Here is a 24615-nt window from a genome sequence, read left to right as displayed (position 1 = left end):
GAGCTCTTGAAGGTCCTGCACCTCCTAACTTGGGTGGTGGCCCCATAACCCCATCACTCTTTATCCGTACCCTATATGACTGACCATATGAGCTTTGTGCAAATATCCCTATCATCTAATTTGGTGGTACTATCTGGTCATACAATATCCTCCAGTAATACACCTCTCGACCAACCTGCGTAACCTCCCGCACAATGTTAGTTGTGGGTCCTAGTGCTACTACCTCTACTTGATCAAGTGTAGTCTCAACTCTCCCATGCCACACAATGGTTGTACCCCTCTGCAAAATGAGAGTTGTAATCTATGCATCACTAGAAACTACTTTTCCCTTTAGTGTAACCACCTATACCTCTAACGCTACCACCTATGCCTATAAGGCTACTATGTGACCATATCTATCATCTTATGGTTGTACCTATGGCTGCCCAAGAAATATCACATGTGGTCTAGGTAGTGGTGGAATAAATACCACCTACTGGATCAATGCTTATCTAATCCCTCCTCCTTAGCCTCCATCTCCCCCTCCTCCCTAACCATCATCACCACTTCCCCCTCCTCCTTGGTTATCCTACTCCCTCCTCTTAACCAACCTCCTAGGTTGTGGATCCTCCTCATCGAATTTGGGTACTAGATCTCTTGGTCATGTCAATTAAGGAAAGTTATGTGCTACGAACTAAGCCTTGAACTCAACTATCATCCCTGCATCCACCACATCCCATCTCATGTCACATGGCTAGAGTGCCAAGACCCTAAAATTTTCTACCACCACCTCATAAGACAAATTAGGACCCCACCAAATCCTCTCCTTGACAATCTGTGTGAGTTTACTTGATCCCTGGGCCATCCCCTATACTTGACCAAACTACCTCAATACTTGACTTGGCAGATGTCTTTCATTAGTATACAATATCCAGCCTATCAGACACTGAGTTTGGAACACATAGGACAACTCTACATTGTCGTCCTCCTAATCCTCATAGTCCATATATGGTCTCTATATCATTATATTTACTTAATCTAACACCCAACACCAATACTCTATCTTTCCTGGATTAGGCTGGGACATGATGTCTCCATACATGTGGGCGTATGGTTGTTCAATGCCTCTGAATCTTATGCACATGAACCTAGTTATAACAATGTGCTCCTAAGCCCATATGCGTAGTGATGAATACTAAGAGGGGGGGTGAATTAGTATGCCCAAAAACTTAACCAAACTCTTAAGCAATTTTATTGCAGACCAGTATAGTAGTTTAAACAACAAACCGATTAAAACACAGATGAGCCAAATAGCAAATAAAGAATTCACCCACAGAAGCACAATCACCATAACACAAGATATTTTGATGTGGAAACCCAAATGGGAAAAACCACGGTGAGTAAAACTCACAAGTCAACTATCTGTAGAATAGTAACCATACCGGTTAAGGTCAGACCGGTTAAGGCCTTACAATGTTCTTCACCAAAATAGATCCTATTAGGAATCCAGATCTATGTTAGGAGATAAGTCCTATTAAAGACTACACTGTTAAAGGATTTCAGATCCACAACTGTGAACCACCTTGTTAGAGGATTTACAGTAGGCTTGATTGGGCCTACCCGGTTAAGGGTTTCAGACTTGTCGAAGAGATTAGTAATCAACAAGTGAATGATCTAGAAAGTAGCGCAGAATGCTTGATTAGATCCTTGACTCCTCCTTGTTAATGCATTGCAGCATTACTTCAATCTTCTATGTTCAGTCTCTATCATACGATGCTTCTCTAACAACTTCACACTTCAACACACATACACATTAAAACCCTAGACATGATGTCCTTAAATAGGAAGATGATTTCATGGCAGTCCAATGAGATTGGATTACAATTTCCTAGGTTCAAAGCATCTAGACACATTTGGTAACATGACACAGAAACATCGTCAAAGTGTCGGTGGATAATAACTCATCACACTTTACAAGTTTTACCAGTTGAATCACCGCATCGGTGTCGGTGGATGATAACTCATCACACTTTACAGGTTTGTCGGTTTAATACAGTATACCGATTACCCATTAACAAACAAAGACTGGTAAACTGGAACATAGTGTTCCGATCAAAAAATATTAATTGCCACTAGGGGTCCTCGTTCTGCTTGAGGTCTTCATACCGCTTGATGTCTTCATACCGCTTGATGTCTTCATACCGCTTGAGGTCTTCATACCACTTGAGGTCTTCGGTCATGCTTTGACCGGTAAGCTTCTTCTGCAAAACACCGATAGTCTTCTATAAACAAAGAATATACATACAATGACATATAACACCTGTGTGAACAATACAACACATATTACCGGTGGAGAATAACTCATACATAAAATAAGTGTGTGTCCTTCAATGAAAATCACAACTAAACATGCCAACAACCACCTCAACTAAGTACAAAACATTATCAAAATACCAACAATCTCCCCCTTTGGCATTGATGGCAACACTTAGGAAAATTTTGACATCTAAGTGCCTCCAAAACAAAAATAGATGTCATAATCAAAATTACTCCCCCTAAGCATATACACTACTCCCTTTGCCAAAAAAAATTATAAGCATGTGCAAACTCAATACTATTCCCCATAAAAAAATTCATACTACTCCCCCTTTGCCAACAATGACAAAGTAATGCAAAATCATATTACATTAGCATGAAAATAGAGTATAAGGTTATGACAATAAAAAAAAACTTCTCAAAAATAAATTTGAAGTCTTTCAGGAATGCCTTCATGTCTATGGACCAAGTGTCTAGGAGTGAGGCCACAATTTCACTCTGAGTCTTCATCTGAAAGGCTATCTCCTCCATGGCATCCATAGTACTCATCTCCTGAGTAACAATGATAGCTTCCATGTTCAGAAAGCACCTCTAAAGAATCTGCAACTTCGGTAGCAACAACATCTGTAACTCCTGCAGATCATGTTTCCGCTTGTAGATCTCAGAGTCAATCTTGGCTATCTGTTGACTGAAAGTCTTTACTATCTGCCCATACACAGTGAAAGAATCATAAGAAATTTTGAAGGTCTCCACATACTACTTTAGTTCCGATTGGAGTTGACCTTTCTTTTTTAAAACATCATCACAAAATAGGTGAGGTTGGTAGATTTTTCTCAAGAGTATGTTGCCTTCACCCAGAGCTAAATTTATATCATCTTTCTACTTAATTAGTTTTGCTCTGTCTTCATCCATTTGCTTTACTAATGCAACTTTCAGAGCTTTTTCATGCTTCTTCTCTGCAGAAACCTGGGCAACATCTTCTAAAGATTGCACTTGATCACCTACTATAGTGCAGAGGAGTTTTAGCTGCGCCATTGAAGGATCGGTACTGGGAAGAGTGGAATCAGGGACTAATCTCGAGAGAGTATCAATAGAAAATTGGATAACATCCTTTTCTTTCTTCTTCCTTATTTCCTCCAATCGTTCTTAAGCCAGTTGAATGCTTCGAAGTAGCTCATTTTCATCTTCTGACCCGGTGAAATGGGCAAGAGTCAGATCACTGCGATCGGTGGGATCAACCTGTTTAGTCTAATCTTGCTCTCTAGTTTCCTTGGGAGTCTTTCCTCCTTTTGATTTGATCTCCTCTTGTCTCTTCTTCTCCTACTCTTCTTTTGCCTTAGCCTCCTTGTCGACCTTCTCTTTTTCTTCTTTCTCCTTCTCCAATTTTTCTTTCTCTGCCTTTTCTTTCTCCATTTTCTCCTTATCTACTTCCTCTGGTTGAGTACCTTCAACATCTAGTGCATCCACATCAATAGGGTCATTCTGCTTAGTTACTCTTTCTCCCTGATCATTGAAGGTTTCATCTGGTTTATATGTAGATAGGTCAAGCTCTTGCTCAGCCCGTCGATTTGCTTTGGATACCTTCTGCATCTTGACAGCTGCTTTAGCCTGCAGATGGGTGTCTTTTTCCACCTCAGAGACTTTACCTCCAAGTAACTGAAGTCTTCTCTTTCGCATGAAGAAGATGTCTTTTTACTGATTAAGAAGCTCAAATAATTTAGAATTAGAGGCATCTGGAAAATATTGAGCAAAAATTTGCTCCCTAATTTCTTGCTCCTTTTCAATGACAATGCGCCATTTATTATCCAAATAATCATATAAAGAATTAGAAACAATAGACTTAGTATTGGTTGGAGATCGATCATTATCACACAAATATTTAATGACCTCTAGCTCTATCTCTTCCTTTTCAATATCGCTAAGATCATCAAAATAATCTTATAGATCATCAAGAATTTTCATTCTAATATTCTTCATAATCCTTTAAAAATGTGTCATAGGCTGGTAAGAAGCAATATGTATATTTACCGGTGCAAAGGTTGCAGGTACATTACTAGTTGTCTTCGTCTTCTTACTTGGTTGCCTTGTCTTCTTCATTTCTAACTCCGGTTCAATGTCTTTTGAACCTAGTGTGTTATTGTTGGTTTTTCTCTTCCTTTCAAATAGCTTTGGTGGAATAGCCTCCGGTTTCTTCTTGGTTGGTGACCTCTTGGTCACTTTAGGACTGGCAACAGATGTAACCGGTGCCGATGCCGATGGCACAACTTTCCTCTTCTTCTGCTTTGGTACTTTAGTAGGTTTGATCTTCTCTTAGTAAGTATCAGTCCTCTTCTTTTTTGGATCAAGTGGTGAAGCAAGTATGGTAGAGGCATACCCTGTGAGTATATCATTTACCAATTCATAGCCCATAGGCTCAACTTCATCTTGTCTAGGCTCAACCACTTCCATTATGCAATGATCCACTTTGATTGTGAAACAGATATCATCTTCATACTTTTTAACCAGATCACCTGATATTCTTGTTCTCTGGTTCATCTTCAATTTGAACTCATCAAAATACCTGTTCAGAGTCTTTGAATAAGTAGATCCTATTGCTTGCAGACTCTCCTTGATTTGTCTTGTGACTGGTAGGTCACTTAACCATTGAACATCATCGACTCCTGGAAAATACCCTTGAAAATAGAAAAACAAATTGACAAGCAGTTGACCGAATTTGAACCTCAGAGACTTGTCCTCTTTGATGGACTTCAGATTCTCCATGAGTTGTTTTTGGATACAGGTACACAAGTCATACTCTGCATTCTCCTTGATCATCCGATAAGCGACATGCACCACAGCTATAGGAACAGAGTTCATTCTGCTAGCATAGAATACTCCATACCCGATTACCATGCATGCATACTTCACCAAATCATCTCTAATGGTATTAACAGTCATTGCCCTCTTGTTGCTCATAGAACCGGTGAGCTCTGTCACTTTGGTTTTTGTGACCTTGCGAGGAATAGGGATTTCTCCAACATTGTAGAAACCGGTCATGGCATAGATTGCCTCAGGTGTGATATCATGAGTTCATTCAAGATACATTTTGTCACCATGAACCCTGCTGAGAATGATTCTGATGTGATCATCTATGAATTCTTTGAGAAAATACACTGCATTGTGAAATTTCTTCTTCTCGATCACACTATATTCTAGTTTAATCTTCTTATCTTTCCCACAGAACAAACTTAACTAGAAGTGAATCACTAAAGACCCTAGGTCTTCCAGTCTGAAATCAATATAACCAGAAACATCCCCTTCGACAATGACTCTGACGAGAATTTGAGATAGGGCATTGTATTTCACCTTCTTCCTAAGGGATTCAGATGACTCCTCTAGTGCAGAAGAAATAGAAGAGGCTTTGGATGCAAAAGCCATGTCTAAATAATTTTGAATGATGAGTGATTCGACGAAAAATACCTTTTCACTCTGAACTAGGGTTCGCCGATGTCGAGCACAACACACTTCTCCAAGAGCTTACTTTACCGATCTGACTTCCACACTGATAGCTTGAAATGGCTGCAAAATCTTGTGCAAGATTTCTTTCTGGATTCTTTCGAATGCAAGATGAATCGCTCTTGTTGCGCTGCTCAAGCTAGAAAAATTCTTCTTTGAAAATAGGTAAGTAAAAATGATGATAAAAGTCACTTTTAAACATTCTCCTACCTACCATAATAAATGCATCACTGATAGGGTACAAACCCTAACTTTACCACTTCATTTCTTCTGTCAGTTGACAGGTAACCGATACCAATAAAAACACTTTACCGATATACACCGGGGGTTTGAAACATTGTTACTGATATGTTCCCCCTTAAGCTTTTCGAAGCTTAATTTGTCAGTTCAGAGGTATCCACACTGGGTGCAGAAACGGGTACATCTTGTGGCATCTCTTCAGACTTCTTCTTCCAAGTTTTGTTCATATAAGCCCGAGTGGTTTCAACATCGACCTTCCTTTTACCTTCAGGATCGACCGGTCGGTCTTCCAGTAGATTCTTTTTCAGTTTGCATGTTCTGGCAATATGTCCTGGTTTGTGACAGTGATAGCATACCATACCAGGTGCTCTCCATGGTCTGGTGTTCACATTTCCATTCTTCCTCCTGCATGTTGCAGCAGTGTGATTTCTACCACGGTAGATCAAACAGGTTGGTCTCCAACTGTTTGCCGCTCCATAACCATTTGACCAATGGTCATAGGTTCTGTACTGGTTTGGATTCCGGTTCATAGGAGGTTCTGGGACAACTCCTTTAGATCTTGGTGCATAACTTCCAGGGTTGTTCATAACTGATCTGCACTCAAAAGATCTATGCCCAAACTTGTTGCATGCATAACAATGACCATTAAATCTACCGGTTCTAGCATTGTAGTTGTACACATTATTTTGCATGTAAGGAAAATTATTGTAAGTCTTACTCCTACACACATTGGCAGTATGTCCTTCCTTATGATAGTTAAAGCATACAGGTTTGAACTTTGGCTTACCTTTTCTTTTACTGTTGTTCTTAGGTACTGGTTTCTCTTTTAGTGCATTAGTCTTGGTTCTAGAGGTTTCACCTTCCTCATATGTAGAGAAACCAATCTAGAGGTATCCTCTAATGGCTTCATTGATTCTAGCTTTTGGTCCAACTTTGTAGCACTCCGATTGAACTTTTCAAGTATATCCTTTGTCTCAGCAAGTTCCTTGGAAAGAGCATCATTGGTCTTCATCAAGGTTTCATTATGAGAAATGGCCGCATTGAATTCTCCTTTTATTTCTTCTTTCTCTTCCTTACCCTCTTGCAGATAAGCAGTAATGGTGCCAATTTCTTGGTTTAACTTAAAGATCTCATGCTCCTTGTCCTTCACTAGATCTTCAACTTTTCTTATGTTTTTTAGCTCCTGACTCATTCTGATAGTCAGTCCTTCCAACTCCCTCCTTAGGTTAATTTTGGACTCATTCAGTTTCTCCACTTATTGGACTAGGGTATCCATGTCTGCTTCATCAGAAGAGTTGTTCTCAATAATTTCCATCATTTGCTCAGCAAGCTCTCTTCTTTTGGCTAAAGAGGCTTTATACTTGATCTTAAGTTCATCATAGGCTCTCTCAGATTCAGCCAAACGGTGAGTGATTTCCCTCATGCTGTATTCCCCCATATCTCCTTTCAAGTGGTTAAACTTAGAGAAAGGTTGGCTCTGATACCAATTGATGAATACTAAGGGGGGGTGAATTAGTATGCCCAAAAACTTAACCAAACTCTTAAGCAATTTTACTACAGATCGGTATAGTAGTTTAAACAACAAACCGGTTAAAACACAGATGAGCCAAATAGCAAATAAATAATTCACCCATATAAGCACAATCACCATAACATAAGATATTTTGACATGGAAACCAAATGGGAAAAACCACGGTGAGTAAAACTCACTAGTCAACTATCTACAAAATAGTAACCAGACCGGTTAAGGTCAGACTGGTTAAGGCCTTACAATGTTCTTCACCAGAACAGATCCTGTTAGGAATCACAATCTCTGTTAGGAGATAAGTCTTGTTAAAGACTACTCTGTTAAAGGATTTCAAATCCACAACTGTGAACCACCTTGTTAGAGGATTTACAATAGGCTTGATTGGGCCTACCCGGTTAAGGGTTTTAGACTTGTTGAAGAGATTAGTAATCAACAAGCGAATGATCTAGAAAGTAGCACAAAATGCTTGATTAGATCCTTGACTGCTCCCTGTTAATGTTGCAACATTACTTCAGTCTTCTATGTTCAGTCTCTATCATACGATGCTTCTATAACAATTACAATTTCCTAGGTTCAAGGCATCTAGACACATTTGGTAACACAACACAGAAACACCGTCAAAGTATCGGTGGATGATAACTCATCACACTTTACAAGTTTTACTAGTTGAATCACCGCATTGGTGTTGGTGGATGATAACTCATCACACTTTACAGGTTTACTAGTTTAATATAGTATATCGATTACTCGGAAACAAACAAAGACTGATAAACTGGAACATAGTGTTCCGATAAAAAAAATTAACTGCCGCTAGGGGTCCTCGTTCTGCTTGAGGTCTTCATACCACTTGATGTCTTCATACCGCTTGAGGTCTTCGGTCATGCTTTGACCGGTAAGCTTCTTCTGTAAAACACTTATAGTCTTCTATAAACAAAGATTATACATATAATGACATATAATACCGGTGTGAACAATACAACACATATTACCAGTGGAGAATAACTTATACATAAAATAAGTGTGTGTCCATCAATGACAATCACAACTAAACATACCAACAACCACCTCAACTAAGTACAAAACATTATCAAAATGCCAACACTGTAGCAGAGTCACAAATGTTGCTAAGCTCACTCCACCACAATACACGAAAGAATGTAAGTCATTGTAGAGGTGAGCCAATAGATGTGACCCCCATACGAATTGAGTCTCATCCATGATCATGTGCTCTAGAGTATGTTCCTAGTCCGTGGAAAATCCATTTGACCTCCTATCTAGACAAATTATCCCTTGATCACCCTTTCTAATACTAATGGTACCAATGCATGTAGGATCATCCAAATGTCCTCGAGCATCACCGACATCTCACCTTTAGACAAGTGAAAAGAGAAATTCTTATTATACCATCTCTTAGCCAATGTTGTCAATAATATGAGGTTAGTCTGAATCTTAGGCATAAATCAATTAACCAGTCGAGCTAAGAATGTCATGGTCAATCTCTGACAATAAGGGTTGCATGCTTTGCATCAAAAGATGATTCTCTCATGACATCATCATATTTGGGTCCTCTTGCAATCAAACCAAACAAGTGTCAACCAATCAAACCTATTATAAACTTAATTATTAGCCTATTAATTAGTCAAACTTGGTTAACTATTTGATTTTATTGATTGCACAAAATCCCCAATAGTTGCATAGTTTTATGTGTGAGAGTTGAGAAATACAACACCACATGAGCCCAAATGATCTCTATAAGCTGAATAAACCTATTACAAGGAGAAGCAAGAAAGCAACAGAGAAAATCATAGACACAGGAAAATGCTCAAGAATATGAGAGCTCTGTATTCACAAAAAAATGTGTGATAGAATAATGATACAAAGAAAAGAATTCAACCTCTAATAGGTCAAAAAACCCTAAAAGGGAAAACCCTAGGCTTGCACATAATAATTAATAAAAGAATTAAATACTCTGCACCTAATGTTACTTAAGTGTAAAAGAGATAAAGGGGAACTTAATTAATTAAACAAATGTCATTTAATTAATCAAGTAAAGACCCAATTACTCTAACACCCCCCCTTAAGCTAGACTTAGGGAGAAGATAAAACCTAGAACAACTACTGAAAGCAGGAAAGATGGGTCCCAACAACATGGCTTGATCAGGTACCCAAATACAAGGAAATCTCTATGAAACGAAGAAAAAGGAGAAAACCTATTGGGAAAAAAACTCCTCTCCAAAAAGAGATGAAAGCTCAAGTGAAGGATTAAGAAGCCTCCAAACAAGAGTGTTCCAGAAGATAGGAACAAAGGAAGAGAAAGAAGAACACCACTGAAGCATGAAATAGCTGCAAACATTGTTGAGGAGTAACTGCTGATCTGAAGAACCTCCATTGAAATAGAACATGACTAGGTAGAGAAGACTGTAATCTGCATGAGTTCCCTCAAATGACACTACTTGAATCAGATGGCAAACAAGACAAACAACTAAACTCGAAGATACAGATGGCATGAAACACCAAATCCTGAAGAGCTAATCAATCAAACCAAGGAAGCTTTAGAACCCACAGGACAAACCTCCCCATAATGCTAAAAAAGGGAGAGGGATAGGTACACTGAAAATGACGGTAAACAAGAACTGCATGACGAAGAACTAGAAATATTGAAGGTGCAGAGAAAGTACATAGTGTCATGGAAGGAACACTCACTTGACACACATCATGAGGCAAATGTCGTGGAAGGAACACTCACGTGACAAAGGTATATGACAAACAAAGGCAAACATCAACCCCCCCATGGCACTTTATAAGTAGTGCATGTACAATAAGGCACAAGATGTGCAAGATCCCAAGTATACAATACATGATGGCACTTTATCTCAATGCGTTTACATAAATAAAATGCTACAATGATAAGAAGACTGGAAATAGAAAGAACAGGAAAAAATAAGACATCCTACTCAGAGAAGGAGATCCCAAGACCTGAAACATCCAAGATATTCACCAGAGTACAGAAAAACAAAAAACTGAATAAAATATACCTAGAGAAGAATCTGGAAAGAAAACTCATATGAATGGAAAGTACACAGAACAAGATTTCCAACAATATAAAGTTTTCAAAAAATGGAGTTCAGATGCGCATTCTATGGTCCTGGAAGTGCAGAAAAGTGACCCCACTTTGACTGGAAAAAAGTATAGTCAAACAGAAAAATTGGAAAAAAAATCCAATACCATGAGCTCCGGCTTGGAACCAGCTTTCCGACGCCTATTCGTTTTTGAAAAAACAACTCCGTATGCTCAAGATATGAAGAAAAAACCAACCTCCCCTACAAAGGCAAGAGGGAGGCTGTCTGGTGGCAGGGTCGGGCAGTGGGCAGGAGGTGCAGCGGTGGCGGATGAGGTGGAGGCCGGCGGCGGCGAGGCCCGCTCTATCAGGGCCGACGGGGAAGTGGCCAATGGACGGGGTTCGGCGGCAACAAAGGCCCAACCTGTCAGGGCCGATGGTGGTGCAGGTACGGGCCTGCTACAAGGTAGGGGGCCCACGGTACCCTGCATACCGTGAGTTGACCCAATTTTTTTATTTTTTTATTTTTTAAACTTTTTGCACAATTTTTTTGAAGGATTTTTTTTAAAAAAAAAAAAAAAAAACAAATTTCGTCCTGCATGCCTTAAAAAAGCAAAAAAATATTTCTCGAACTGCATGCCAAGGTCGTACGCCCTGGTACAGAACAAAAAATACCCCCAGAGGCTCAGGTGTCGAAAATGATCAAGCTTTATATGACCATAGGGTTTTTTGGGCCTTCTGAGCATGATGGTGAGGTCCATTTAGGCCCAAAGTGCTCAGAAAAAGGCTTATCCCTAGGTGCACAAAAAAAACTTCTGAAACCCTAGATCTGCTTCCAATGCAAAAAAAAACTCAAAACTAGAACAAGTAGCAAAAACTCAAAACTAGAACTAGACATGTGAAGAAAGGACAAAGTGAGATGTTTGTCACATGACTACGATTTTAGATTAAGATCCACGTGAACAAGCTGGATGGTTGGGATTAGAAAGAAAATGATAATAAATTAATTAAATAAATAGAAGCATTTATTTAATTAATAATAGAAAAAGGTGGGATTCAATATTAAATAAATAATAAATAGTTATTTAATTTTTAAGAAAAAAGGCTAATAAATTAATTAAATAAATAAAATTTATTTTGTTAATACAGGAAATCATGGTAAAATAATTAAATAGAAAATAAAAATTTATTTAATTAAGTGAAGAAATTTTTAGGTGTCAACGTTTTCCCCATCTTTGAGACAGTGTGGTTTATCACATTGTTTCAATTACATTATCTCAAAGGGGAAAAAAATCAAGTGGTACGTGCCCTAGTATGCCCCAAGTAGGGAAGCGGTATGCCCCCTCAAGAAATTAAACGAAAAATTTGAAAATTTTGGGGAATCTTTCAATAGGAAGAAGGAGAAACATTAGTTTCCTGAGATGCAAAAACTAACTCGCAAAAAGGAATAAAAGGGGACTAAGGTAGGCTAGGAAAGACTAGGGGAGACCATGACGGCGAGACAAAGTGGTATTAGGGCTCAACCCTCTTAATCCTATTCACTCTACTTTGACTTGTTAATCTCACCCCTCTATCTCACTGTAACCTTTTAATCCTATTCATTCTCATCTAATCTCTTAATCATGGCCATTCATCTTTTAACCACTTAATCTTAGCCCTTGATTCTCTAGGAGATTTCTATAAAAGGGGTTTTTTCTTTCATTTCATCATACCTACAACTAGTGTCTATATCTATTTTGTTGAAATTTTCTTAGAGCCTTCATAGCATCCATTATTGCTTTCATCATCATAATTGCATCATCCTTGCATCATCAATCAACCATACTCCATTTCTTTATGCCATCTTGTACTAGTGCTTAATGCTAAGAGAAATTCTATTATCTACAAGGCCTTGAAAGATTGGAGAACAACGAAATCAAGCTTATCATGTGTGTGAAGGTATACTTTATTATTTATATACACCATCTACATTATGTGCTTTACCCACTACTAGCTTTTTAATCCCTTCTTTAAAATTACTCGTGGAGAAGAAATTAGCTATTACATTAACTATTGGGGGCTATTTATATCTTCTTCTGAATCATATAACATCTTTTCAAAGTCAAACCATTAGAAATCTATAATATTCTTTATAAATTTACCATTTCATTGAAATTCCCTTCAAAATCTTCTAAGATTATATTCCTTGAAAGATATAGGTAAGCTCTTTCTTCCATGTTCTCATACAATTCCATTTTAGACGTCACTCACTTTTAATAAACTTTTTACTTTCTTTCTCCCTTAAACCTTCCCAACTTCTCCAATATTCTCTTCACTACCCTACAAACTTCATCATACCACAAATTTACTGCATACATACAAATAATGTTTGTGAAATACTGGTACTAAATTGTTGCTACTTAGTACTAAAAGAAGATTCTTTTAATCTTAATGAAGTTTATCTCTTTATCAACTAGGGAGGATTTGTGAATTATTGCTACTAAATTTCTTACTATATTAAATTATGATTAGAGTGCATTTGTATAAGGTAGCCCATAGTTATAAGTCCATTAGCTTTGGCATGTAGAGATTCTTGCCCCCAATTCGATTAAAAAATATAGCATTATCCATGCTTGCTCAAATGCAAAAGAAGATCTTGGAATCGGGGGAAGAAAGGCAATGAAAACTAGGGAGGATGAGTGGATGTTGAAATGAGGGCTGAAATTCCTCCCATAATGCACAACAAGTCTCCCATATTTGCGAGGAACAAAGAAAACAAGGGCAATAGGATCAATGGTGTGATGCAGAGAGTTTGTATACCAGGTGGTACTACCTACTCATACAACATCCTCAAGTACTGCATCTCTCAGCCAACCTGCATAACCTCCTATACAAGGTCAAATATGGTTCCTAATATTGCTACCTCTACCTACTCAAGCTAGCTATGAAATGGTTATGTCCCTCTTCAAAACATGAGTTGTAATTTGTGCATCCTTACCAGCCACCTATCACTATAGTGCTACCACCTATAACTCTAATGCTACCACCTGTTCCTGTAAAGTGATTATGCGACCATCCCTATCATCTTATGACTACCCTAGTGATCTCACATGTGGTCTAGGTGGTAGTGGAAGCACCACCACCTGATGGGTCGCTACTTATCTAATCCCTCCCCCTTGGACTCCATCTCCTCCTCCTACCTAACTATCAATACCACCTCCCCTCCTCCCTAGTTATCCTACTCCCTCCTCCTCCTAACCCACCTCCTAGGTTGTGAATCCTTCCCTCATCCAATTTGGGTACTATCTCTCCTAGCCTTGTCAAACAAGGAAAGTTGTGTGTTGTGAAACAAGCCTCAAACTTGATTGTCATCCTTGTATCCACCACATCTCACCTCATGTCACATGGTTGTGGTTCTAAGGCCCTAAACTTTTCTATCACCACCTCATAAGACAAAGTAGGATCCCACCAAATCCTCTCCCTATATGTTTATGAAAACCGACTTGATCCTTGGAGAATCTCTTATACTCGATCAAACTGCCGCAATGCCTAGTATATGTATTTCAATAGTATATGATGTCTTGCCTATCAAACATGAAGTTTGTAACACATAGGGAAACTCTACATCATCATCCTTCCAATCTTCATAGTTTATATAGGGTCTCCATATCACTATATCCACATTTTCTAACACTCAGGGCCAATTTCTAGCTTTCCCAGCTTTGGTTGGGACATGATGTGTCCATACATGTGTACATATGGATGTTCAACACCCCTACATCTCACACACATTGACCTAGTCACAATAATGTGCTCCCAAGCCCACATGTGTAGTAGAGTCACCCCTATTGCTAAGATTGCCTCATCATGATACACAAAAGAATGTAAGTCATTGTAGAGGTGAGACAATGGACACAACCCCCATGCAAATCAAGCCCTATCAATGATCATGCGATCCAGAGTGTGCCCACAACCTATGGATAATCCACGTGACCTCTTATCTTGATAAATCAACCCTCAATCACCCCTGCTAATATTGATGGTAACGACACATAGTATAATACCATCATCCTCCAACTAACCTCCCCACCACATGCATCCAAATCCTCAACTCCAAAATCTTGTCACAAATCCTCCTCACCTCTCGCAATATCATAAGTGACCCGCTCTCCAAAGATCGATATCCGTAGGATCCTCTAAACATCCTCAACCATCACTAACATCTCACCTTAAGGTAGGTGAAATGAGCAATGCTCATTGTACCATCTCTTCACCAATGCAATCGATAATCAGACGTTAGCCAAAATATTAGGCATAAACATTGCATGCGATAGACCAGTTAAGCCGAGTACATCATGGTTAGTCTTTGATAATAAGGGCCACATGCTCTACATCGAAGGGTGCCTCTCTCACTACATCATCATATCTAGCTCTTGTTGCAATCAAACCAACCAATGTGTCAACCAATCAAACCTATTGCAAACTTAACTATTAGTCTATCAATCAATCAAACTTGGTCAACTATTTAATTTCATCAATTGTGCAAAATCCCCTAACAATCGCATAGTTTTATCAATTGCACAATTATGTCAAACAATCATGCCATTTCTCATCAAATGTGTTGATTCCTAGTACAATATCGCAACTTTACACAGTTTCATAGAAATCCATAAAAAATGCATAGCATTTGGACAATTGTGCAACTTTATCAATTGCATTAGTAATCAATTGCATAGTTGCACAATAATTGTGCCACAAGATCTTGCAATTGCATAGAATTGGGCCAAATGTGTCGATTCTGGTAATAATTGCATTGAAACAAGCATCTTGCACATTTGTAAAATCCAACTTTCTAACCTATGTATGATGCATTTATGACTCCCTAAGGGCCTAAGGGTTAGATACATACAGGTTCACCAAACTCCTCTAGCCGCTTGAACCATCGAAGGTGCTCAAATTGGCAATCTACAACTAGAACCCCAACCATTTTCACTGCTAGCTCTCTCTACTCTACAACAAGGTGCTCTCTAAAATGAAGGGTGCAAAGGAACCTAAACCAACCCCAAACCTCTTATATATAGGCTCCGTAGTCCTAATCCCTCCATGTCTCATTGTTGTGGTCTCCCCTAGTCTTTCCTAGATTACCTTAGTCCCCTTTTTCTTCCCATTTGCCCTGTTTTCTACATCTTAGCCTACTAATCTTTCTTTTTCTTCCGATCAAGAGATTACCCAAAATTTTCCATTTTTTCATCCAATCTGTTGAGGGGGCATACCACTTCCCTACCAGGGCATATTGGGGCATGTACCACCTGAATTTTCTGTCTTTGAAATAATGCAATAAACCATATTGACTCAAAGAGGGGCAAAATGTTGACACCTAAAAATGTCCTCCATTAATTAAATAAATATTTATTTTTTTATTTAATTATTTTACCATTATTTCCTCCATTAATTAAATAAATTTAATTTAATTTAATTTAATTTAATTTAATTAATAGATTCACTGAAAGAAAAATAAATAAATTTAATTAATAGATTCATTAGCCTTTTATTTCTTAAAAATAAATAATTATTTATTATTTATTTAATTATGAATCCCACCTTTTTCCATTATTAATTAAATAAATGATCCTATTTATTTAATTACTACTTTATCATCTTCTTTCTAATCTTAGCCATCCAACTTGTTCACGTGGATCATAATTTAAATTTTTAGTCATGTGACAAGTGTATCACTTTGTCCTTTCTTCACATATCTAGATTCATTGAACTCAAAAAGTCAACCCACCTCTTAATTTCATCCCTTCATTCAAACTAATCTCTTAATCCTATTCACATTCTTTACACCTCTTAATCTCATCCCTCCATCTCATTTTAACCTCTTAATCCTATCCATTCTCCTCTAACCTCTTAATCATGGCCATTAATCTTTTAACTGCTTAATCTTAGCCCTTGATTTTCTTGGAGATTTCTATATAAGAGACTTTTTCTCCCATTTCATCATATCTACAACTAGTGTATGCATCCTTCATTGCTTTCATAATCATACTTGCATCATTAGAATGCTGAGAGCAATTCTATTACATTGTCTCAAAGGATTAGAGAAGGACAAAGTCAAATTATTATGTGTGTGAAGGTATACTTTGTTATTTTGTTTACATGCTCTTGATTTAGAGCTCTATTGGTGTTGTTGATTTGTTTTGTAGATTCTAGACTTGTGGTTGAACTTTTGATGAGTTTACAATAAGATTACATTTCAATATATACACCATATACATCATGTGCTTTACCCACCACTAACTTTTTGATCCCTTCTTTAAAATTACTTATGAAAAAAAGATTAACCATTACATTAACTATTGAAAGCTGTTTTTATCTTCTTGTCATTCATATAACAATTTTTCACAGTCAAACCATTAAAAATCTATAATATTCTTTATAAATTTAATATTTCGTTGAAATTCCTTCCGAAATCCTCTACGATTTTATTTCTTTTCCATGTTCTCATACGCGTCCATTTTAGACCTCACTAAATTTTCATAAACTTTTTAACTTTTCTTTCTCCCTTGACCCTCCCGAGTTCAATATTCTCTTCACTAGGTAGCCTGCAATCTTCATCGTACCGCAACTTTACTGCAGACACAAAAATAATGTTTGTGAATTACTAGTACTAAATTGTTTCTACTTAGTACTAAAATAAGATTCTTTTAATCTTAACGAAGTTTATCTCTTTATCAACTAGGGAGGATTTGTGAATTATTGCTACTAAATTTTTTACTGTATTAAATTGTGATCAGGGTGCATTTGTATAAGGCGGATCACCGTTATAAGTCCATTAGCTTTGGTATGTAGAGCTTCTTGCCCCCTTTTTGTTTCAAAAATATAGCATTATCCGCGCTCGCCCGGATGCCAAAGAAGATCTTGGAATCGGGGGAAGAAAGGCAATGAAAACTGGGGAGGATGAGTGGATGTTGAAATGAGGGCTAAAATTCCTCCCATAACGCGCAGCAAGTCTCCCATGCTTGCGGGGAACAAAGAGAACGAGGGCAACAAGATCAATGGTGGGAGCGCGGAGAGTCTGTATACCTCTGCAACGCAGCGGCGAGGTCGGGCTGCAACCCCCCCGTCAACAGTGGGCAATGACAGAGGACGAAGGCCTCTCAACGATCTCCTATCCACTTCAAACTCCAGCCCCAACCCCAACCCCAGGCGAGGGAGAGGGAGAGGGGTGGATCACCAACCATCGCCGCTACCTCTCCGCAAGTGCAGTCCCTCTCCCACTCCGACCACTGGAACCCCAAGGAGCACTAGCTGCACCCGGAGCTCTAAGCTCGACAAGTCAGAGGAGTTACAGCGATCCAGTGGCTCCGCACAATATGGGATGAAGGACAAGGCTCTTTCTCGGACGTTTTTTCAACTTGGAAAAACGCCATCTCAGAATGGGAATGGGATGAAGAAGAATTGTGGTCTACACTCTGGGAATCTGCCCAAGAGCCGGAGTGGAAGTTTTGGATCGGCAGGTAGAAAGCGGCATGATAACCACAAGGAAGGCCATGATAGCCTACGTGGAAGATCTCAAGAAGCTGGACTTCGTCTGCCAATGGTTGGATCGCCCAAGCCCACATCAGCTGCTGCCCTCCAGAGACCTGAAACCGCTCCTTTACAAAAGGTATATTTGAATAATTGTTATGCAACCCCTGCTCAAAAATTGCTTGACAAAGTCTATAATTACCATTCCGCTACTCCTGCAACTAGATTCAAAGGAAGGTACCAAGATTCTGTCCCTACACATGTATCTGTGGGAAGAGAAGATACAGATTTTACCCCTCTCACAGTTGGAAACGGGTGTGAATTCACTTGTGCTCCCACCATATTGAGGAAAGGAGATTTTACCCCTGCTTCCAACCCAGATGGGGAAGGAGGAGCTACACCTGCAACTAGATTCAAAGGAAGGTACCAAGATTCTGTCCCTACACATGTATCTGTGGGAAGAGAAGATGCAGATTTTACCCCTCCCACAGTTGGAAACGGGTGTGAATTCACTTCTGCTCCCACCATATTGAGGAAAGGAGATTTTACCCCTGCTTCCAACCCAGATGGGGAAGGAGGAGCTACTCCTGCAACTAGATTTAAAGGAAGGTACCAAGATTCTGTCCCTACACATGTGTTTGTGGGAAGAGAAGATGCAGTTTTTACTCCTCCCACAGTTAGAAACGGGTATGATTTTTCTCCTGCTCCCACCATATTGAGGAAAGGAGGAGATTTTACCCCTGCTTCCAATCCAGATGGGGAAGGAGGAGCTACTCCCGCAACTAGATTCAAAGGAAGGTACCAAGATCCTGTCCCTGCACATGTATTAGTGGGAAGAGAAGATGCAGTTTTTACACCTACCACAATTGGAAACGGGGGTGATTTCACTCCTGCTCCCACCTTATTGAGGAAAGGAGGAGATTTTACCCCTTCTTCCAACTCGGATGGAAAAGGAGGAGATTTTACTCCTAATCCTGCTTCAAATTGGAACAGAGGGCATTTTACTCCTGCTCAGCATAACGTTCATGCCACTCCTGAGCAGAGAACACAGGTTACCCCTCCAGTTCAGCCCTCCATCTCGCCAGAGATACATTCTCAGAATTTGGATGAGCTTAAAGATGGTCATAGATGCTTTGGTGCAGGGCATGTCATGGCTCCAGTGCTGGGCAAGGTCAGAGACAGGAGGAAGTGTAGGCCTAGGGGGATTTTGACTGTAGGGGAAGCAACACCTATATTATTAGACAAAAATAGAAGGTTCTCGTTGGATCCAGTGCCTATGGCGGCCTCTGTGAAGTGGATATCTCCAAGGGATGCAAAAAACCTCACAAATCTGCCAGGTGCTCAAGCCACTCCTTCCTCGGGCTTCACACAACCCAGTTCTTCAATCAGTTCGAAATATGTAACTTCCCAAGCCTCTTCTTCCCCCGGGTTTACTCAGACCACTCCTTCAAGCGTTCCAAATTCGAAAAGTCCAAATCCTCAAGCCACTTCTCTATCCGGGACAGATGCGAATTCCAAAGGTCCAAGTCCTCAAGTCACTTCACTATCTGGGATTGATGGAAGTTTTTGTTCGGGATTTAGTTCAAGTCCAATTCCTCAAGCAGGTTCTCTGTACGGCTTGACTCCAGCTACTACTCGGTCTGGACTCTCTTCAAAACCTTTAAATCATGAATCTACTATTTCATCTCGTGTCACTCCAGTAACACAAAATCTTAGTACAGTTCTTCCAACCGCGTTTGTTCAAGAAGTTCCACATATTCGAGGCATTTTGTCACCTATGTTAACAACAGGAACTGGAAATCTTGAAAGCACTCCATCGGGGAATAGTTCTAAATTTCAAAATTACGTTTGTACTACTCCATCTGGGTTAACACCAGAACTTCGAAACGGTCGAAGGATTTCCACTCTTGAGTACAATCAAGAAATATCTAATATGGAGGCCAATTCAGTATGTGGCATTAGTCCGCAGGTTGTATCTTGTTGTAAGTCAGATATAGATATTTCTTCTCAGTATTGGTTCCATCCAAATGGTCCATATCAGTGTTGTGAGTCCCAGGGGATGACTCCATCTATGAGTTCCCAATCTGAGTTCATTCCCAAGACGTTCCCACAAGGCAACGATTCACACAGGGCTCGTTTATCTTCAGCAAATGCAATTCTTCCTTCTGAATGCACAGGCGGTCCAGAAGTAGGCAGACCTTCTAATTCGGAGGTTTCTTCAATGGACAAGGATAATTTAAGACAGGAAATTCAAATGCCCATTCCATCTTCCAAGGGTTTTACTCAGGTAAGAATTTCATGGCGGGATGGACTGATGAGCCGCATTTTCAAATTTAGTGAATTGGATAGCTGTGATTTGACCTTGGAGGGGAGTGGAAAGGAGGAACATAAGACTGAATCTGTTTCCAGAGAAAACTATCTCTTGAACCCTGAAAACAATACGGATCTCGAGTATTCTTGCCCGTTCAGCAATGACTTGCAACTAGATGCACCTTTTGGTTCCTTTGAATACATGACGGGGGCCGATGCAAACGTGTCAGATCCATCTGTGCTATTGGCTTCTAGTCTGTCTCAGGAGAATGTTCTCTCCAAGTCATTAGTAAGGTCCTTCATAAGTCCTGCTTCTCAAGGCTTAGAAGCAGAGTCCACATTTGCAGAGGATATCACATCATCTGGTGACCTTGATTGGACATTCTGCTACAAAAACCAGCTATTTGAAGAAGCAGCCTGAGTAAGGATATACACATCACGAATTCACATCACAGTTTATACTTTTGAGTTGGTTCTTTGGCACTATTCTTTTGCGGTTGCATCGCACTTTTGGGAAGTCCTATATAGCCTCTCCTACAATTGCACTGAAGAAATCTTATTCTGCAACTTTCTGTAAGGTATATTGTCATTTCTTGAATCAAACATGTAAAGCTTAAAATCTGTTGCTATAGTGAACTTGGTAAATGTGTTGATGGGTGTGTATATTTTCTTTTGTTTTTCTTAACATCCGCAGCTGAGGCTTTCTTAGCCTTCCAAGTGAGGCTCAATCCAAATTTGAATGTCAAGCTTCCTTACTGGATAATTTTAGCAAAATTAGCTAAGATCTTTTGTAGAGCTGACTTCTTTTAGTTGTAACTGGCAAAACCATTGTCTATCAGACTTTGTAGTAGTTTGGTTGCTAGTTCTCTTGCCATTTTGCTTGGATTCTTATGCTTTCGTCTGTTTTTAAATTATTTAAAAGGTCCAATTTGTCTCTGCTGCAGACCTTTTGCATTCTGTTAGACACTGGACGTACGGATTTGATAGTTCATGTGATGTACTGAGTATCTCAATTTCCAAATACCCTAGAGCTGAGTAAGTTAGTGGATTGATAGATGAAGTACTCAAAATTTATATAATGTTCTTATTGAAACAAAACAAAACAAAATATTTTGTTTCTTTTCAATCATGTCAAATTTTATGTATCTGATATAGCGAGATTGACCCCCGTGGATGGGAGTATATTTTATTTATTTGGATATTGCTCTTCGGTTTCCTCGGAGCTTCATCATTCTTAAGATTTTTATTAACCTGGTCTGATAAAGAGGAACACATTCCCTTATTCTCTGTTGCTATGCTTTTGGGGAGAGTGTAACATTCACTTATTTTCTGTTGCTATGCTTTTGGAAAGAGTGTATGAAGGTTTTCATTTAATGATACTTGAGTAAATTTATTCTTTGAAATATTGCAAAATCTTTAATGGATTTTAGTTGGTCTGATCTAGGGGTATTGCTGTCTGCAAAAAGTTATAAGATATTTTCATGAACTTCTAGGATTGCCTTTTTAAATTTGTCCTTGTTGATGATATCATTACTCTGCTTTATTAATGTGCTTCATACGTTAGACAGAAAGAAGTGAAGATGTGATGAGATTTTCGTCATTATTCAGTACAAATGAAATGGATTATACTTGAGAGACATTGTATTTTCAGTCCATGATAGCGAACATAGAATGCTTCTGGATTCAGCTCTGCAGAAGTTTTCATCATTGACATTTTGGATCACATTTTGTGATTCATCATCAGGATTATACATGTATTATTTTCCATATGATGACAAGTTCATATTAATCTGATATCGTTTCACAGAATTTTGTTTGTTACAAATATTTTTGAAGTTTAGGTGCGTATCACTGTGTTCCTCTTGGTCGGTATATAAGTGGGTATGAATGTAAGAATGGTTTCCAAGCAAACCTTAGTTTTCACCGTTTCAGCAGAGTTCTAGCTGATTCCTGAAATTACTTTTGACAGGTCCTTGCGATATTATTAGGATCTGAATGTCATGAAGAAATGTTGTGGACAATTTGAAGGAAGCTCTAGATGTACTTGTACAGCCACCTGGACAATTTCAAGGAATTTCAAGATGTACTTGTACGGCCAATGGAAAGATAAGACTAACCTAAAAATAATTTTCCCTTTTTCCTTCAACCTGTTATATGTTGAAATGTTGCTCTGTCTTGAGTTAATTTCACATTTGGGAATAATTTGTATTAGTCTTTCCAGAAGATTTGAGCATTTTTGTATCCATTTTGCAATGATCTAAACCAAGGCGGGGTTTTAAATTCTCAAGGAACAAATTGCATATTCAGGCATTTTAAATATATTTAGCTTGTTGGATCCTGTCTTTTGCTAAGATCTTGCCATAGTCAGGCATGCATAGTGCTCCATTGTTTTCTTTGAACTAGTTGTGATAGATTGAATTGATTCAATTAACAGGTGTATGCAGTTACCTTAATAGTGTATCGAGTAATTTTTCAGTGATTTTGTTAACCAAAGGGGTTTGTTATTTTTAGGGATCGTATGAGAGTCCATTTCTCCAGATAAAGGCACTACTGCGGATACATTAGCACAAACTGATGAATAAAAGACATGCAATTAAACTAATAAAATTGTACTGATCTTGTTCTATGATTTTCTCTTTCACCAGCAATCAAATTTCGTTATCAAAGATAGTTGGATATTGATAGCTAAATATTGGAAGGGACTTCTATCCTTTATCAATCCTGAAGGCGTTGTTGATGAGTTTCCAAAGAAATTATGATTAACTCAGGACCGCCCAAAATGGAACAACCCAGGCCCTAGAGTGAGTGGTGGTGTCTTTAGGACCACCGGGCTAAAAATATATTATAAAGACTTTATTTATATATACTTGTAATGGTGAAATTTGCATGCCCATGCCAATGCCATCTCTCATTTAGGTTTGTTTCTATTTTGAGGAAAAGTCTTTATGTTTGTATGTATCGACAAATGGTGCAGTTTTTGTGAAGTTGAGCTCATTCCTATACACACATATCTTCACATATTTAGTGCACAACTTATCCTTATTCACACATACTTAGATACGTTCATCTTATCTAAGCATTTATTACATTTATTTGTACAGGCTCAAAGTATATTTGGCATCCAATTTGATTTGAATGTTTGCCCATCTAGGGCCATTTTTGTGCTTGCAAATTTGATCCAAGTCTTTGCAAAATTTGAATTACTCTTGCTGTCTATTGTCCTTCATTTTCTAGCATTGAGTTGACTAAGTACTTGTTTTGTAAAATTTAATGCCATGTGTTAGTATTTAAAGGCACCCATTATTGTTCTTTTTACATGTTGACAACAACAATGAAAGAAAACTAAGAGGAGGGGGAGGAGCGGGGGCGCAGGGGGGAATAACAAAAAAAAACTTCAACAAATAGAACACGATTAGGAAACACCAACAAACACGTTATAACCATCCACAATAGCTGCACCAACACCACTTAATCAAATCTTCATCAATAAACAACTAATGCTCAATAACACTCAACAACAACAATTGAGACTAGAAAGATGACTTGCGGAGCATTAAATCACGAACCATTTGAATTGAAGATACACACACGAACATCCCAACTACTCTCCCAAATCCACAACTCAAGATATAATCATTCCAGAGCACAACAGATCAAATACCAGAACATTGCAACACTAAACATTGAAAAACACCAATTTTCATATTGGAATCCATAACTTGATCAAATCACCACAACATCATGAAACCAACATTGAATCAACTAGAATTACTTCGTTATTGAAATCACAAATCCACACTAGCACATCTACAACATACCAACTAAAACAATCAAACCAATTCTTTGCAACACCAGAGCACAAGAATTTAGGAATATGTTGACATCAATGACAACAACATATCCTAGTAGTAGCAATATCCAACAAGCTCCCCCTTTGGCATTGATGGCAATATATGAATGTGAAAAACAATTCAATACAAAGAAATAAATCAACACTAGCAATCTTCCTTTGAGATTATACACACAAAGCTTCCAAGATAAGACAATTTTTCACATGCTTCTTTTCTCTTTTGACAACAATGCCAAAGACACATACAAATAATGCATCTCTCCCTCTAAGAAGGACAATTTTTCTTCCCTTTATAACAAACTCACAAATCTGAACATCTGACCCACACAC

At 38.6% G+C, this 24615-nt stretch overlaps 1 protein-coding gene across 2 annotated transcripts; it reads left to right on the top strand.

Annotated features, from left to right (window-relative positions):
- Positions 1-16621: 16621 nt before the first annotated feature.
- On the top strand, positions 16622-22770 carry LOC131062607 (uncharacterized). Of its 2 annotated transcripts, XM_057996304.2 has the most exons (4): positions 16622-16731; positions 17393-21013; positions 21380-21470; positions 22405-22770. In XM_057996304.2, the coding sequence occupies exon 2, from the start codon at positions 17572-17574 to the stop codon at positions 20854-20856; it is 3285 nt and encodes a 1094-aa protein (XP_057852287.2). In that variant the 5' UTR covers positions 16622-16731; positions 17393-17571; the 3' UTR covers positions 20857-21013; positions 21380-21470; positions 22405-22770. The 2 variants fall into 2 exon arrangements, with proteins under 2 accessions (XP_057852287.2, XP_057852286.2); XM_057996303.2 differs by lacking the exon at positions 21380-21470.
- The last annotated feature ends 1845 nt before the right edge of the window (positions 22771-24615 follow it).

The sequence above is a fragment of the Cryptomeria japonica genome, chromosome 6, assembly GCF_030272615.1.
Source record: "Cryptomeria japonica chromosome 6, Sugi_1.0, whole genome shotgun sequence".
In the NCBI taxonomy this organism is placed as follows: domain Eukaryota; kingdom Viridiplantae; phylum Streptophyta; class Pinopsida; order Cupressales; family Cupressaceae; genus Cryptomeria; species Cryptomeria japonica.
The sequence above is the reverse complement of the archived record's forward strand: the minus strand, read 5'-3'. Positions and strand labels throughout refer to the sequence as shown.

Bases quoted from the DNA above. Each gene is read 5' to 3' on its own strand.
- LOC131062607 (XM_057996303.2), top strand. From the start codon at position 17,572: ATGAGGGCTAAAATTCCTCCCATAACGCGCAGCAAGTCTCCCATGCTT.